Source organism: Anarrhichthys ocellatus, unplaced genomic scaffold (genome assembly GCF_004355925.1).
Source record: "Anarrhichthys ocellatus isolate YVR2014 unplaced genomic scaffold, GSC_Weel_1.0 scaffold29, whole genome shotgun sequence".
Classification (NCBI taxonomy): Eukaryota; Metazoa; Chordata; class Actinopteri; order Perciformes; family Anarhichadidae; genus Anarrhichthys; species Anarrhichthys ocellatus.
The window spans coordinates 3,585,844-3,603,904 of NW_022280059.1; the positions used below are offsets into that span (position 1 = coordinate 3,585,844).

The 18,061-nt window shown below is 41.6% G+C and overlaps 1 protein-coding gene across 2 annotated transcripts in view; it reads right to left on the reverse strand.

The window, feature by feature from the left end:
* The window catches only part of mtus2b (microtubule associated tumor suppressor candidate 2b), a 29,149-nt gene that overhangs the window by 3,965 nt on the left and 7,123 nt on the right, over positions 1-18,061 (reverse strand). For both annotated transcript variants that reach the window (XM_031863498.1, XM_031863497.1), the window contains exons 2-9: positions 12,775-14,834; positions 12,450-12,642; positions 12,068-12,283; positions 8,115-8,255; positions 5,901-5,999; positions 4,990-5,186; positions 656-722; positions 29-243 (exon numbers count right to left, since the gene is read on the reverse strand). In XM_031863498.1, the coding sequence (XP_031719358.1) occupies positions 29-243; positions 656-722; positions 4,990-5,186; positions 5,901-5,999; positions 8,115-8,255; positions 12,068-12,283; positions 12,450-12,642; positions 12,775-14,610 (2,964 nt within the window). In that variant the 5' untranslated portion in view covers positions 14,611-14,834. The remainder of the gene's footprint in view (positions 1-28; positions 244-655; positions 723-4,989; positions 5,187-5,900; positions 6,000-8,114; positions 8,256-12,067; positions 12,284-12,449; positions 12,643-12,774; positions 14,835-18,061) is intronic.

The following is an 18,061-nucleotide window of genomic DNA, read 5'->3' on the forward strand; positions in this document are numbered from 1 at the left end:
GTCTTCCTCCAAACACACACACACACACCTGCTCTTGCTGCTTGACCCGAAGCTCCTCCAGCTCGGCTCGTTGTTGGGCCTGCAGGCTCTTGGCCTTGGCCACGTGCTGCGCCTTCAGCCGCTCCTCCAGCACTCCCAGCTCCCTCTGCTGTTGAGCCCGCAATCCCTGCAGCTTGGCCTCAAAACGACGCTCCAGTTCCTCCTTCTCCTGCTGCAGTTGCTCCCAGTGTGCAACACTGAAAGCTGGAACACAACATGGAGCTTTAGTTTCTTTCACAGAATCCAAATTAAGGTCACGCTCAAAAGACAAAAGCGGCAACTAAGAAGATACGGCAAAGTAAAACACTTTATTAAGTCATTGATATTGTTATCATGGCATTGTAACGTCTGGATGATTAACACTTGATAGGTTAATTCTTCTTTTTTTTAAATTTATGCCCTTTTATTTGAAAAATATTGATTAAAATAAACGGATAAAGAAATCCTGAAGGAGTCAGAGTTTGTTCTAAATTGTGTGTACGATCTGGCTAAATAAAGACTTCCGACAGCGGAGTGGATTCCTCCTTTCCTTGTGGTAGTATACTGTATAATACATGATATGCAGTAAGCAGGGAGTCCCTGTGCTGCCGTGTTTATCACGCTGTATCCCACTTACCCACTTCATCCCTGATTCTGGCGAGCTCCAGGGACAGTTCCCTCTCCTTCACAATGGCACTCTCGCTCTGAAATGCAAACACACACACAGCAGTGAACACCTCTGTGCTGTACGAACACCTTCACTGACACTTTTTATAATAATGTTATTCGGTGCATCAAGCTATAACTAATGCATACATCAGCCCTCTAAAAGAATTCTAGCTCCATAACCACAACCCATTTTGTATCTTGGCCAAACCAAACACCAGAATGCTCTATCAATCTGACATCAGTGTGTCATCTGGTTCACGCTAGAACATCAAAGTAAAGGGTCCAATGTTTAATCACAGTACTTCAAGAGTCAATTACAACATTTGAAACATACAGATGCACAGACCGTCTCTGGTAGCCACTGGGGACACGTCATGCGTGACACCCTCAGAGCACCTCTTACTCACAGAGGAAGACACACCAGACAGTTCAATGACTATCGATCACAACTCCAAACATGCAGTAAGACAGCTATATGCACACTGTGATGAATCAGAAATCACAAAGCAGTGCTTACGAGGAACAGAGAGAGAGAGAGAGAGAGAGAGTCAGAGAGCAGCGGGTTAAATATGTATGAGACGGTATACAGCATGTCTCGGCAACAATGATGTCACCCTCTAAGAGGTTTTACTTGGAGCATACAGTTATCAGGGAGGGACTGCCGTGACCTCATGAGGGATGAAGGATGCTCAGCAGCTTCTTTCTTACTCCTCAGCTCCACCTTTGCTCCTACCCATTATTTGCCCAAACGCCCCCCTCCTCTACTTAGATCTCCAGGGAGTTATGTGACATGCATTCTAATTTTCCCATCTGATATTCAGCCCTCACCAAGGCAACTTAATCTATTTTAGGTCTGCAATGATTGTTCCCATTATTGATTATTTTTGTGATTCTTTAAACAATTGTTTGGTCTGTAACATAAGAAAATAGTGAAAAATGCTCGTCATCACAATTGATATGTCCAACTAGCAGTCCACAACTCGAGGATATTCTGTTAACAATGATGTAAAACAGAGAAAATAATCAAATCCTAACATTTGAGAGTCTGGAACCAGCTAATGTTTGGCATTTTTTTGCCTTGATACATCACAAATAATTAACAGATTATTATTTTTTTAATTATCTCAATCATTTCAGCACTGTTCATTTTACCTTCTGGAAAAGAGTAAATATGTCTATCTATAGTACGGGTGCTCATTCTCGGCGAGATGCTGTAACGAGTTAATTAACTTCTCAAAGGTCTGCGTCCATGTCATCAATCCAGTTTCAGTGGGACCATAAAAACCTTCCAATGTGCAGCTGCTTTGTTGTTTGTTCTTTTTAGCCTGAAGCTATTCAGACTCCAATACACAGGAAGCTGCAACTACGGCATGGATTTTATAAAAAGAAATCCATGCCATTTCTTGTAGACATTCAGCAATATTGACTCTGGAAGAGACGAACACATTCTAAACGAAAGTTCTTCTACATACAATCAATAGCATGTAATCACCCAGACTTACACCAGCATACATACAGTCAGCACAAAATGTACACAGTGAAATAGAGACACAAGTGTAAGAATATAGCAAAGCAGCAATAGAGGGACAGTGCGACGGACAAGCCTGCTTTGACTCAGCATAATCGTGCACAGCTTTACACTCTCCCTACCAGCCCTGTCTTTAGGAAAGGAGTGAATTTAAAGCTCCTATAGACACACTCAGCCCCCACCATTTAAACACACATGCGCACAACCACACAAGCAGAAACGAATCTTCACAGCTGAAACAGGCTCGCTGCCTTCAGGAGATACTGTCTTTACCGTTTGGTCCAGAAAGCACAGAGGGAGGAAATGGAGCCTACAGCAGCAGTGGTCCATACTAGGCTAGCAGACAGCAGCATCCCTGAGCCGACTGGGGAGGCAGCAGTGACAGACGCGAGAGCCAGAGAGATACAGAAAGAGAGGCAAGGGGGGGGGGGAGGGAAACAGGCAAAGGAAGAAGAGGGGAGGAGAGATGGAGAGACCGAAGACTCACCTCGTTTCCTGGTTTGCGACCGACGTTTATCTCTGCAGGAACAAAGACTGCTAGCCCCAGCCCAGCCCAGCTATGCCTGCCCTCCCCTTACGCCCCCACCATCACGCCCCGAATCACATTCACATGCATGGCAGCGAGCAACACACACACACACACACACACACACATAATGTGCAGTCTTTTGCATCTTTGAGAAAAAAACAAAAGAGTGGAGTAGGAGAAGATGGGGGAGGGAGATGATCAATAAGTGGCCAATTATTTGCTCTGTAACTCAGGGAAAATAACTAGATGGAGGCATTTCAACTCATACATACTCTTCATGGAAAAGCATTTATTCTAGATGTCTCTGACTGAAACAATGATGTCCAAACTGCCCATTATAACTCAATGTATATACAATAAAGCACTTTAAATCTTGTTATGTTGATGCAAAAGAACATTGGTCTATTTGTCAATCAGTCTCACACGCATATTAAGCCTTCTAAAACATCATCAGCATATGTTGTCACTGTTTGTGGACATCTTAAAATCCAGGACAGAGCATGTACCGTATGCTATATTTCATGGTGGGAAGATCTGAATCTAGCCTCAGCCACCACAACAATATCTTGGCCAATATCGCAAAAATAGACAGGAACTTAGAGGTGAACAAAAACTTAAACTTGGCTATCAATTTCACCTGTAGTTTGCACCTGTAAATCATTGCCATTTTGTCATAATTTGTGATTGTAAATCAAACAATAAAAAAAAAAACTTCTTTAGATATATCTCAGATGCACATATTTCAGAGTCTTCCAGCAGTCAGACCTTAGTCGGTGTACTCTGCCCGAGAGACAATCACTCTCACTAAAAGCCCAGCTGGGCCCAGGCAGGCAGCTCTAATCTCATTTATCATCTCCCACTGTACAGCAGAACCCGTGGGTGGGGCTGGGAAATGGATGAATTGCAAGCAGAGGACCCGGAAAGGGAAAAGAAACAAAGCGCTTAATACAGGTTTGAGAAGCACAACACACTCAGTCACAGTGTGCAAGCAGACTGGCTGTACCTTCAGAAGCTGTGATGGCCATTCTGACACTGTTGGCAGTGATTATCTTACACAACAGGAGAATATTAATGAGACGCATCAACCGAGTTATTTGAAATAAATACCAAATGCGTTTAGATCCCATTGAATCAATCATCCAGCAGCTGTACGACAGACCCAACATGACGTACAACACAGTTTTTTATACACTTCACAAATCAATTCCTGTTGTTTAAACTACTGGAAAACCCATTGGAAATCTTCAGTATTTCCCCAAACGTCATCACAACTTTTACTGACAAATCCTATTGCTCCAGAGTTACATATTCAAAAAGCCACAACAATCACAATCGAAAGCTTTGTGAACAAAGCAATGCTGACAACAAAGATGCTGCATGTGTCATTTGTGCTCGTGAGAAGACTTCACACTTTGTAGTTCCATTCTGAAGCTCGCAAGGGCTTTTCCTTTGTAGATGTTTAACAGCAGGCCTGTGTGTATTAGCCTGGAACAAGGCTGAAAAATGCATTGATCACAAGATGAACCATGATGCAAGCTTTTTATTTCGGTAAAATTTGCAATATCCATTACAGTATTTTGTTTGCATGACATCTAAAAATATTCAAACATACTGCAGGTTTTGCATGCTTTTGCCTATTACTTAAAAGTATTTAAAAAAACATTGATAAAATATTATAGAAAACACTTTGCAAACCTTTTTTCATAAGCATTCTAGCTTTTATATTTATTTCCCAACTTTAGTGAAACACTCTTCCCGTTAACTTCCTTGTGGCATAAAAACCAACGTGCAGAGATTTGAGAGATTTCTTGCTTGAGATGGGTCATCCATCCTTCATAATGAATGTCAAATTCACTTCATCGAGTTATGCTATTGTTACACAATAACGCAGCTGCAAGCAAAGGGCTGTTTTCATCCCTGCTGAACATCCAACTTTTTAATGTAATAAAAGATTTAAAAAATGCATGACATTCATAAGCTAATTGATCAGATATTACAGTCATTGCAAACTCCTGGGATTCATTTCTGATAACATTACCGTGTGAATGCAATGCTCACAAATCTTGGATGTCAGAGGTTCCTTAAACAGACCTTTAAATGAATGGGGATGTGACACCTGCGGCAGCCCTGATTCACAGTCTAATTTGGACATTAAAACCTTTTATGGGGCTCTTATAGAGGAGGCAAAACCAAGTTCGCTTGCCTGTCAACCGTACTGAGGTCCCGGCACTCCGCTGTAGCTTACCTTTTGACAGAAGTGCTGGGTAGTGATGCTGAAAACGTCCAGGCACAGGGAGGCCTTCTTTAACTGGGCCTGAAGGCTCTGCAACTGCAGGTCCTGCTGCTCACAGCGTTCCCGCAACTGCTGGATCAGAACCCGGTCCAACTCCTGGGCCCTCTCAGTCTGAACAGCTCTGTCAGCTGCTGCTGTCTGCCCACGAACTATATAGCAACAGAGGGCAGAATGATGAACAAACTAAACTGAAATATTTTCACTCATAGACTTAGACAGTGCAGATAATATGAGCAGTTAGTTTACTCTCTGAGCTCACATTAAAATGAATGGCTGATTGGTTGGAACCACAGTGGTTTATATCGTCCAACATGGACAAATGGTCTCTCTGTTACTCAAGTCTTCTCACTGCTCCGACCAATCAGCTGCAGTTTCCTCTCTCACCTCTAGACACTCGTAGTGGGGAAATATATTAGCGCGTCATGTCTGCAGTGTCGGACCTTTGATCACCTGTACTGGAACTCTACCCTGCTGATATTATGTCTGTCTGCTGTCTGAGAAAAGGACAAAATGCTGACTTGCTGTGGTAATCTGACCCCGCAGGACAGCTACTGAAGGAGCCATCCTAGCATTACAGCTCCTGCAGCTTGTTGCTATGACAACAGCAGGCTGCCATGGGTCTTGTAATAAAGTGTGGGGAGGGAGGGAGAGAGAGAGAGAGAGAGAGAGAGAGAGAGCATTTTAAAAGGTACAGCAGATGCTGATGGCACCATTGACTTCTCCCTTTGTGCAATTTCGGAACAAACAAACCAAACATACCATATCCTATATATACTGTATGTGCATTTACATCCCCCCCCCCCTCCACACACACACACACCTACACTTACACACACACACACACACGTATATGTAACACTCACCGGGGGACTGTGGCTTGGGCGAAACCACTGCAAATCTTTTAGGTGAGGACATTGGTGGCACCGCAGCCCCTATGTCCCTCTGTATCTCTCTCCTAGAGGCTGTATAGTAAAGAGACATGTTTGTATGTTTAATAATGCATACATTTGAAACACAAGAAACATACGTTTAGTTTTCTCCAATCAATAATCATGGTTTAATAGTGGTGTAGAGTTACATTTGCTGCCCTTATACCTCACTTTACTATTTCTATTGTATACTACTTTTTACTTCTAAAGCACTGCACTGCCTTTTCACAGGACAACATTATTATTTTTTACTCTTTCCCCTTAAATTTAAATGACAGTTAAGGTAACAAGTTACTTTGCTTACATACACAACATGTGAGTTTAAAAATGATGAAAATAAATATGACGCCTATATGCAAAGATCAAATGAGGTTCACCATGACCTGCTACAGCATTACAATGCTGCTTCAACATTAATGCACCAGTTATATCAATCAATTTTACATTGAAAGTGCAGCATCACTGTGCAGCATGGTCGCAATACACTTTACATTAGAACAAAGCACACACCAAGCACAAAAAATATATAAACAATGAAAGGTAAAACAACTAAAGGGATGTTAAAAGGGCAACAGACTCGACAGGGTCAGTTCAGGCTCGGCTGTAATAAATACAGAGGGACAAAACAAGCAAAATAAATAATACACCAGATAAAAATAACTACATTAAAACCATCAATGTTAGACCCGACTAAGTACTAGGCTAGGCTGTACAGAAGTAAATGTAGAAGGTAATGGTTTCCAGAGATAAGGGGCACGGAGGGCAAAGGCTCTGAAGCCAACTGATTTGTTTTTAATGAAGGGATGACCAGGAGACCAGCATAGAGAGAGAAGACAGCTAGGTAACAGATCTGAATACTTTCACCAGAGTCCCTAATTTACACACAGGAGTACTTTTAGGTCATAATGTACTGCTGTAAACTGTAAACGTTTGTCTGTGTGTATTGTGTAAAGCACATGCACCCTGTTGTGAGATGATTACTGGGATATAAAGAGAGAAAAAAACTTAATTATTACAACACTATATTACTTTTAGTTTCAGACTTTTTTCTAATATTTGATTTTTACTTGAGAAACCTTCTTGAAAATGTATTCTGGCTTGTCATGAAATAATCTGAGGGGAAAATCAAACTTTGAAATATACGTTAAATAAAAAAAAGTGAGGACACATTGAAGTGACAGTGTGGTACAGCCAGTGGCCGCTAGCTGGAGTTGCTGCTCCACTTGCTTACACGTGTTCTGTTGCAGGAAGCTGAGGCTGCTTCTGGCTCACACAGAAGTACACTCTGTGACCACTGGATGGTGGCGATACTTCACATTCAATAGGAGCCACAAGACGCACAGACTAATAACAAAGACGCCTACATCAGCAGAGAGGGAGTACATTTATGGCACTGTATCACTGCTCTGATGCAATGCTAAGCAACAGTTAAGAAACATTACAGCAGGACTCAGATTTTAGGTTAATTTATTTTCATTCTGTATTCGATTCCCACTGAGTGTAACAATGATAACATCATTTTGCATCTCAGACAACCAAGCCATTAAAACATACAGGAAATGTACACAAACCTTAACGTCTCATATGTTGATGAATTGTCGTTGATGCAGGTAAGGCACTACATACCAGAAATTCCACTATTTCTGCCTGGCCAACAGTGTCAAGGTCAGTCTAATTTTGAACCGAGTACAATGATATTTTTAGAAAGCCTAATACAGAACACAAGTCCAGTTACACACAGTACACCAGCATGTATAAACTACCTTGCATAGCTAAATGTCTTCCTGTCTCCCTTATGCAACTCAGTTTAACAGAGAAAACTGACGCATAGAAAACAGTCCTTTCTGAAGGTGAAGCAGTGTTTTCATTACAGTGCTGGGAGTTCCCACTGACTCTTACTGAGGAATGAATACAACATTGGAATGAGACTACATTCCAATGCTAAGCTGCCACCTCCCTCTACCACTCCTTCTAAAACACTCGCTCACGTATCCAATCCCAAGGGTCATGTGATCACAGGATCCAGTGACCTTGATCTGGGGGGTTGTGGAAACAGCAGCACAATGATGTTGTCTCTGGAGATAGCTCCAACACCAAGTACACATAAAAAAAGGGGGTAATGGATGCTTGTTTCCATGGGCTACCTACCAAGCGGGGAGCAGCGCTGCGGCGGCAGACTGCGGCGCTGGAGGCTGGGGGCATTGGGAGGCCTGCTCTGAGCATGGGAGGCTTCACTGGGGGGCGCTGTGGCGTTGTGGAGAGGTGTGTCATCGCTGCCATTGCCGGGATCTGCAGGACAGGGAAGGATGTCAGAGAAGAGAAAAATGTAGTCCGTGAATGTGTCCAGATTTTGAAAGGTTGCAATTTACAGGGATCTATGAACCCTGTGATGCTGAACAGGAATGAGTAGGGTTGGATAAATAGATACAGCACTGGCATCCACTTTCAGTGCCTCCATGTTTGCACTTCTTGTTTTGTTTGTTGTGTGAGAATAAAATGGTTGAAATGTTGTACATCTCAGTGCATTACTGTGGATCAAGACGTATTTATCAATACCGGGCTGCACAAACTCCAAAGATATTTGATCCTTCTGAACTGTTCCTGACAATATGCTACAAAAATAAGTATGCAACTTGGCTTAATATAGTATGCTCTCTTGATATTGAATTTTCACATCGAGTCTTGTTTCTTATGAACAAAGCTCTAATTTAGTTCAGTCAAAGTGTGAAAAAAAATAAACCCTGTGGGATGGGAGCTTTGTAGCTGTAATTAGTCAATGCATTACCGTTTTTCATAATTTGTACATACACAGAATAGTGCCAGTGCATAAATGTACTGCTGTAAATAAAAGCATATATTTTGTCCCGATTAGTAACAATGCTGTAAATCATCTCTCATACAGTACTTACCATATATCATTGCTTTTGTATCTATTGCATCAAGTATCAGCAGACCACTATCTTTCCTTGGAGAGTAGTTTTTTTTCTAAACTGCAGAAATTCACTAAGACTAGTGGAAAAGCAGAACGCTGCAAACATCTTAATTATTCATAACAGCAGTTAATACGCCTCTAGCTTTCTGCGGATATGAAAGGCTTTGATTCATAGACAAACTGAGGCTGTAGAAAGAAGTAGTCCAACAGAGAAACATCACCAAGAACAAACATCCCCACCATACGAACAGGGAGCTCCTCACGGTTGTTACACATTGTCAGACATTGTTGTTTTCTTTCATAAAATGTCATCAGGAGCTCTGGATTCCAGCACCGCAGACAATTCAGCATGTACGTTTACTTCGTCGGTGCAAGTGAAACCAGGTAGCTCCAATTACTTATCATGAAATATTCAGCTGCTCAATCAATAACTCTGGGCATATGCGGCACCTAAAGGTGCATCAGCACTCTCAGAGAGGAAAGGAGGACACATGTGTGCCCTTGAAGTAAAATATCATTATTCTGATCTGAGAAAGAATGAAGCAGAAGATGGTTCAAGGAGCCTGAAATCACAGATGAAACAACAAGCTGTTGTAGTAAAATATAATTGAATACAAAATAAATTAACTTCACTTTTGATGTCAAAATGCCCGGGGCCTGTATGCAACCTCCAGTGGGATCACAGCAGCTCTCCTCACTGCAACGGATTCACCTGGGAGAGTCAGCAGATGCTTTTCTTTCCAACATCGACTTACTGAAAGTCTGAGCCAAGAAGCAGATCGGTTGAAGCAGTCGGTTGGAGGCCGACTCACACTGCTGTATGCTTGTTTCTAACAATTTTGAAAAGTCAGCTTTTTAAAAACCAACATGGCTCAGTTCAAAATTTTGTTTCAAAACAAAACTCCTGCTCTCTTCTCTGATCAGATGATTTGCTACCACTACACCTCATAGTACAGTACAAATCCATCCCCTGCTGTAAGCATCCACTGATCAGTGTTACACCAGCAAGAAGGACTCTGCTGGTGACTAATTCATGTGACAACAGACAGGTTAAGAAAAAAAACAAAGCAATTTTGCATTGTATTTGCAATAACGCTCATCTTTATCATGTCTACTTAATGAGCAATTCTCATATCTTTGCTAAGATAGTTAAGATGTCTTGATTCTGGAAATACACAAATTCAGACAGATATAGGAAAATGAAAAGTAATTTTTCTTTTCTTTTTATTTGGTCGGATTAGTTTGATACAATTCTTTTATCATATCCAATCAAAAGTAACATTAAGCAGATCTCCTCTTGAGAAGATGGAACCGAAAAATGCCGTCTGACTTGAAGAAAATTGTGTCTGGTGGTCTTTTTTCCCTGCAGGACATGACAGGGTTGAGGGACTAATCCACAAGAAAAAAGGCTTATTATTCATAACATGCCACAGAGATTTGTGCTGCTTCAACTGCTTTGAAGTCTCACTTGGAACTGGTACGCTAAGTACAAAGTTGGATTATAAAGTATAGTCACAAGTAGCTATACAAAATGTCCAAATCTCCAATATGTACATATTAAATGTAATGCTATTTGTTTAAGCACCAGAACACACCTATGGTCAGATTGTGGAAGGTGAAAGTTTACATACATAATCAACTATAACTGACCACTCAATCAAATGTTAGACGGCCTTTAAACAGCGTTCACTGTGTTCACCTTCATTAAATCCCTTGAAAACACCATGCTGGTGCAGTATAACCATACAGAACTCTCCAGTCATAGACAATCTCAATAATTAGCTATTTTATGGAGGCTACCAGGGCTCACATTACTCTTATCCAACTCTCTTTTTAGCACAAATAACATCTCATGTGGAAGCCTTGAAAGCCATTGCAGTGCAAACGTTGTTGTGTAACTTTTACTAAACTATGCAATACGGTTTCCCAAAAATCAACGAACTGATTAACTGATGGAAAATAATACTCCATCTGTCTTACCCCAAAACAATGTCCCATCAACATTCTGGCCCTGTCCGCATACTCAGTTATTTTTGCTGTCTTGTGTGAAACCAAGTAAACTACGAAGATATTGTGATCATCAGGTTCACATTCGCTTAACATCTACTACTGTGAGTGCAACTGGCAACCATGCTGTAACTCCAAACACACTTAACAGACACATGAGCATACTGTGTGCTCATAACAGACTCCCGCAGAGCTAACTGGACAGATGTATTCAACACATCACCAGCATCCTGATGTTCATCATTGAAAGATTTACTTACTCCCTGAAGTGTATCCTCAGTGAACGTGCGGCTGCATTCGATGCATACGGTGGCATGCTAATAGAGCGGCGCTGTCAGAGCCAACAGCCTGAAGGGAAACACTGCAATGCAAGCTGCCAGTCTATGCTGTCTGAGCTACTCTCAAGCATTTTACTATTTGGTACACACCCATCTATATTCATTAAGGCAGCTGAGAGGAACACAGCTAATTTAAAGAAAGACCCTGCATGAGGCAACAGCTCCAACGCTTATCTGGACATTTAGTTTGAATGATTTGAATGCATTTTATTTAATTTAGTTAAATCTGTATTTAAAACTACCAAAAGTAAAGATTCTGAACAGCTGCTTGAGGTGTCATTTTGTGACTCAGTCAAACAGGATCATAGGATGAATGTAAAGACGCAGGAGGATACACACAAAAAAGAACACATTCTTACATCTCTGTTACACTCACATAATCAGCTTGTCCAGTGAATTATACCAGCATTGATTTCTCTACATGAAGACTGCAGCACCAGGATCCGATCCAGATTAAATGCTGCAGTATGCAGGCTGAGCGGAGCCAGCAGAGGGCGGACAGAAAGATTTATAGACGTGGAAACCTCTGCGGTGCAGTAGCTTTCAGCGCCTACTCGTGATAAATAAATGAAAAATGAAAGGAAGCGAGCGGCTGTTACTATAGTAACTGAGCATAGCAAGGGCGGCCAGGACTACCAGTGAACCAACATGGAGATGTGAATGCAATAAAACGTGAAAGTGGAATATAAGGCAGACAAATTCAACAGAGTACTATCTGTCTGATGTCTGAAATATTTGTGTCTGAGTCTCTCACATTTTAAGATAAAGTAGTAAAAAATCTATCACCCAATTGAAAGGAAATGTATGCAGAGAGCGTGACTCACGCTGAGAGGGTCGGCAGGGATCGCTGTGACAGCTTTCGCTAGACTGGTTGCTGGACACAGAGGAGACGCTGGAGGTCCGGGCGAAGCCGAAGGTGGCCATACGGGCAGCTGGCAGGCCGGAGAAGCATGGAGGACGGAGACCAGACTGGCCTGATTTATGCAGGACACTCTTGGGGCCGGTTTCTGGACCTCTCTCTCCTGACCTCTTTTGCTCTCCTGGAGGTAGATAAAATATGCAATAAGACAGTACCAGTGTGTGAATCTAAAACTAAAATGAAGATTTATTGGGAGGGAATATTAAGGAAATACACCACCAATTTCACCACTAATACACAAGTCACAGGAGTAAAAAAACGATTATGCCAGCATCTAAGCGTCTCACCTGCAGGGTCCGGGTAGCCATGGGTGGACGCTCCGACTGCCTGAGCAGACTGGCCTGGGACTGGGGCTGACCTTTGACCTGTCTGCTGAACTCTTGTCTTGGCTGCAGGTTGCCTGGTGACTGCCCCCAACCCCAGCTGAGGCCTCAGAGCTCTGGGTGAGCGGTAGACACTGCCTCCTTCTTGGGAAACATGCTGGGGAGGAACATTAAAAAACAGTCAATCATTGTCTTCAAATATTTCACGACTGGTAACACGATGATATATATATATTTATGGCATGCAATGACAAACTAGATGATATTAATTCAAAAGACCATTGTTCACCTCTTGGAGATATTTCTCAGACATTTCCTCATGGAAACTGCCCGACTTCCCACTCAGCCTTTGAGGGATGGTGCTGCTTGGAGGTTTCATCCCAGTCGCAGCCATGCCCGGAGGATAGTACCCCACCTTCTGCATCTCCTGTCGATATTTGTCAAACAGCAGGTTGGAGGAACATAGCACCGGTGTGGATTTAGGTTGAGGACCAACCTGTGGATCTTTTTGAGTCGGTTGGCTGGAGTAAGAAGATAGTCTCAGTGGGAGTGCAGAGGCTTCGAGTGGGGCATCTGTCCCTTGTGGTTTTGCTTGAGGATTCTTACGAACATAGGTGATGATTTTTGGTCGGACATTTTTAGGCTTCTGGGGAGGAGAAGTCCTCCTGGGTTCAGGCTCTTTCTGCTGAGACGTGACAGGTTTGGGTATGCAACTGTTCAAACTTGTCTTACTTGGTGGTCTGACTGTTTGGCTTAAACCTCTCTGAGGGGAGTCACTGCGCTCCAAGCTCAGTGCCCTGATGCTCTGGACCTTGGCTGGAGAACCAGGTGGTCGTCTCTTGGGGGAACAGGAGGTTGTTTTAGGGGAATTAGGAGTGGCTGTTCGACTGGGACTTCCCCATGGCTTCCTCCTCTCCAGACTTGAAGTGCTGGAGGTGACGGTTTTCTCAAAGGAGCCCTGCTTTTTTAAGGTGTTATCAAAGGAAAGCTGCTTCTTTAAAGTATTATCAAACAATGGCTGCTTTTTGAAACTCTTGTCGAAGGAGTTTTGTTTTTTCAACGAGTTATCAAATGATCCTTTATTCTTTGTGGCTTTGGATTCAATTGATGATTGAGTCCCTTTAGTACCCGTTTTTGGCAGGCTGTAGTTCACAACAGGGGCCTCATCAGCTTGTGTGCTTTTATCATTTTTAGGGCTTTCTTCATGAGATGTTTTAGCAGCATGTGAACCTTTGTGCTCTGTACTTCTCCATCGATAACATTCTCCCTCTGAAATGGTATTCCCTGCTTTATTTATCTGGTTTTTGTTCGTCCTGTGCTCATCAATGACACCCTCACACAGATCAACTCCATTGCCCACTTGTGCCTGTAATACCACATCCTCTGAGTGAACTGTTGAATTCAAATTCATGTCCACATCAGCCCTGTGTATTGTGCTTTTTCCAGAGGAGAGGGAAGGATGATCAGCTTTTTGAGAGGCCTTGCCGCTCTCAGTGATGGTGTTGCCATTCAGGGAGACCAGAGTCAAGTCTTCTGAGATGGTTGAGTAAGGACCAGAGGCCATGTTCCAGGAGTCTGTAGTCTGCGTCCTGCCAGCAGTGTCCATAGCAGTGTCCATGCTTGAAATGCTGGACAGACAGGTTACAAAAACATCAGTTTCTGAGCTAAACTCAGTCCTGGACGCCTCTCTGCTCTCAGAGACATGAGAGGCACTGGATTCCTGCTCACTGGCGCAATGCTGAACAGACTTTCTCTCTTCCCTGCTCTTAATATCCGTTACTTGTTCCACTGTAGCTTTGCTGCATGAAGACCGCTGTTTACGGTCTACAAGCCCCACAATGTCCTCTCCATCCTCAACCAGGTACGCCTCCAGCTCCCGACACTCCAGCATCTCAAACTCAGCCAGATCGGGGTCGTCACACTGGGAGTCTGTACCCCAGATGATGAATTTGTCCTGCTGTGCCGTTTCAGTCATCAGTCCAGACAGAGTGCCAGTATCGCCCGCCATCCCGCCATCCTCTGTCTGGATTTCATTGGCGTTGGCATCACCGTCAGCCAGCACGCCACCCTGCTGGTTGTTATTCCTTACTTCCCCGTCACCAAAAGTCTCTCCTCGCTCACTCATTTTGGAAATAGCTCTGAGTTTACAGCTCCCCCAAGAGCACTTTCAAAATCAATTATCCATGGCATCAATTACAAAAAAGTCTGTCTATTCATCAAAGACTCTTAATGGCACAGCAGTAGCCTAGAATTGATTTTCACATTTCTTTCCGGCATGCCAGTTGTCATAATGTCTAATATCATGTCTAATTTGGAGGATGAATCTTCTTGAAACCTGGGGTCCTTATCCTGTATTGAAAAAAAGATGACAAATCAGAATATCAACAAATGAGAGATCACGTAGAAAGAAATCTCCCAGAAACTAGTCAGAGAGCTAGATTTGGCAAAGTGTTACAAACATTTGACTTTAGAGTGATAAGTCTGTGAAGAAAAGAAAAAATCAAAAGAAAAATGTGCATTTGGATTTAATCATCCCACACACACATGCAGTGAAGTTTACAAATTATAAGCAGTTTGCAAATGCAGGTTCAACGGTTTGTATAACATCTAAATATGTTTTTGATGAAAATTGCAAAAACTTTTAATGACATATTTGTGGACTTATAATATATTTATTTAACAACAGGATGTATCGGTGTGTGCATCATACATCTGCAAACCTTATTATTTTATATTGTCTGTGGAATTGTTTTTAAATTTATATACAATAACAATTTTTATGTGCTTTGAAAATATTTTTGTGGAGATGGTCATTTCATTACATTTGTGAATCCTTCTGTGTGCATTCATTTATATTGAGACTGATCTGACTCCACAGCGAACAAACACGTGTTCTCAGATCATCCGGTTCCAGGATCCATCCATCCATTAATGCTTGATTGCAAAAGCTAAAACTAGGACATATTTCACTCGTGGTTTATTTGCCAAAATGATTTTCTCCACTGAAAGCTGATCGATCATAAAGTTTGGCAACATGTCAAAAAGAACAACATCATTTATTAAAAGGGCCAGAGAGAAGACAAGACTTCCAACAGGAGCCCGTTGACCTCTCAGATAAAAAAGAAATTCCACTTACATTATGACATTCCCATTATAACTACTGCATTAATTCCAACTGGAAGTTACTAAGCTAATTATATTTGACTAATTATCTTTGCAGCAACACTGAATTGCATTGAACAGCTTCTAGGGAAATATTGACTGATTTGTCTTTTAACCGTCCTTGTTTTATAGCCAACAAAATAAATGTTGCTCTTGCTAGTGAATACACGTGGATGATATCATTTCTATTATGGACACTACTGCTGTCCCGACCTGTGTCTGTGACTAACAGACATGACGTTTCATGCTTCTGCTCAACAGTCAGCCTTTCAGTGTAGTTTCTAAGATTGCCTCCTTCAAACTGTGAATAGTCTCAAGCAACTTTGTTAAGATAATCTACATTGCACGGCAACTGTTATTTTCTACAATCCCCAAAGCATTTTCGTTCCGCATCAGTCATTGCTTACTTTTCCCTTTTCTTCTGAAAAACTCCTGTAAACACATACAATGTTACCAATCCCAGAGCATTTGGTTAACAGCCAACAACAACAACAACAACACGTCACTGTCACTGACATGACGAGAAGCATCTTATTTGTTATTCTTGCAGAGGAGCTGTGTGCTTGCTGCATAATGACAGCATGCTGCTTTGTCGGGCGAACAGGTGGCGGTTAAGTCTGTTTGCTCCCACATTAGCTATGAATGGGTACACAATTACAGTGTTTACATGGAAGAATATATGTGACAGGTCATGTCTGAACTGGTGCGACTGGTGCTTATCGGAGTTCTCCATTTGTTCATGAGGAACTTGTCACACACAAAATGATACCGATGTGGGACTCTTAGTGCGGAGAAGATACGTCTTGTAGTACCACGTGGTACCACAACGTGGCCGCTCACAGTCACTACTGATCATAAGGGCTGTATTTAATAATTGCTATAACAACCCAATGATTATTAGCAGCAAGAAGGTGAGTTCACTATAGTTCTGATGTTTAGAGTCTCTGATTTGGATTATACTATAAATTGGAAAAACCCAGTGGTGATCCATTCCTGCCGTTTCATGTCTTCATCCAAAGGCACATAATAAAGTGTGTCTGAGATTGACCTACTTCCGGAGTGGCTTCTTGTACAGTACGGAGAGCTTTAGCAGACCCTCAGAAGCACTTGCACATTAAGTTCCCACACCGCCACTTATTTGCCATTATTTATCTCCGTTTGTCAAGTACAGCTATAGGTACAATCAGTTCATTTGTTTTAATAAAACATTTTATTATCATGTTTTTCCATTATGTAGTCATACCTGGTTCAAAGGGCCTTGATAGTTTTTGTGTTTTCCTACTCAAGTCACAAACAGAATAAAAGATATTTTGTCTCTAAAAGGGATGTCATGACTGAAAATGGAAGCGCAAAACAGATACCTGTAGAAAACAACTTGGGGCTAAAGTAGAGCTAAACTGAGTTCTCCGTTTGTCCCCGTCAAACTCATCAGCTGATTAGCATGAAACCTGACTGACCACTGCTCCACCTCATCTCTTTGTTCCCTGTATGTCCAAACAAATTCACTTACACAGCAGGAAATAGCATCTCATTTCCCTTCTTATGAAAACAAAACGGTTGTGTTATAATAGACTTTGCTGCATGTTTCGAACAAGGAGTGGGATACTAATGGTAACAAAACATGTATGTTGTTTTTTTAAAACTTAAAAAGAGGGCCCAAAGACAGCAGTGTGTGGTTTGAAGTACAGGCTATAACACACTACACTAAATGCCGTCTCAGCACCTGCAATGCAGGACAGAAATCGATGAATCAGATTCCCTTGTACCTGCCTCTCCCCTCGCCTCCCTATCAGGTCTGTACCACACGCTTACTTTACTGCTGTTCAACCACATGAAGCCACAAACTCCCTCTGGGTAACCAGACAACCAATGAAGCGGTGGTTAAGATTCTTACATGTAGCATGTTGCCTGACAAGAATTGACAAACTGGATGGATGAAGTCTTGTTTCAAGAGAAAAGTTGCAGGAACGGGATTGTTTCTGCTGCAGACAGTTTTCTTTAATTGATTTCCAACTATAATTCAATGCAGTGCAGATGCAACAGTACTGTACATTATATCATCTGAACAGGGGTGGCATGATGGATATAGTTCACTAGCTTGGTACTGTATATACAGTATATATACATATATATACATACATATGTATATATACATATATATACATACATATGTATATATACATATATATACATACATATGTATATATACATATATATACATACATATGTATATATACATATATATACATACATATGTATATATACATATATATACATACATATGTATATATACATATATATACATACATATGTATATATACATATATATACATACATATGTATATATACATATATATACATACATATGTATATATACATATATATACATACATATGTATATATACATATATATA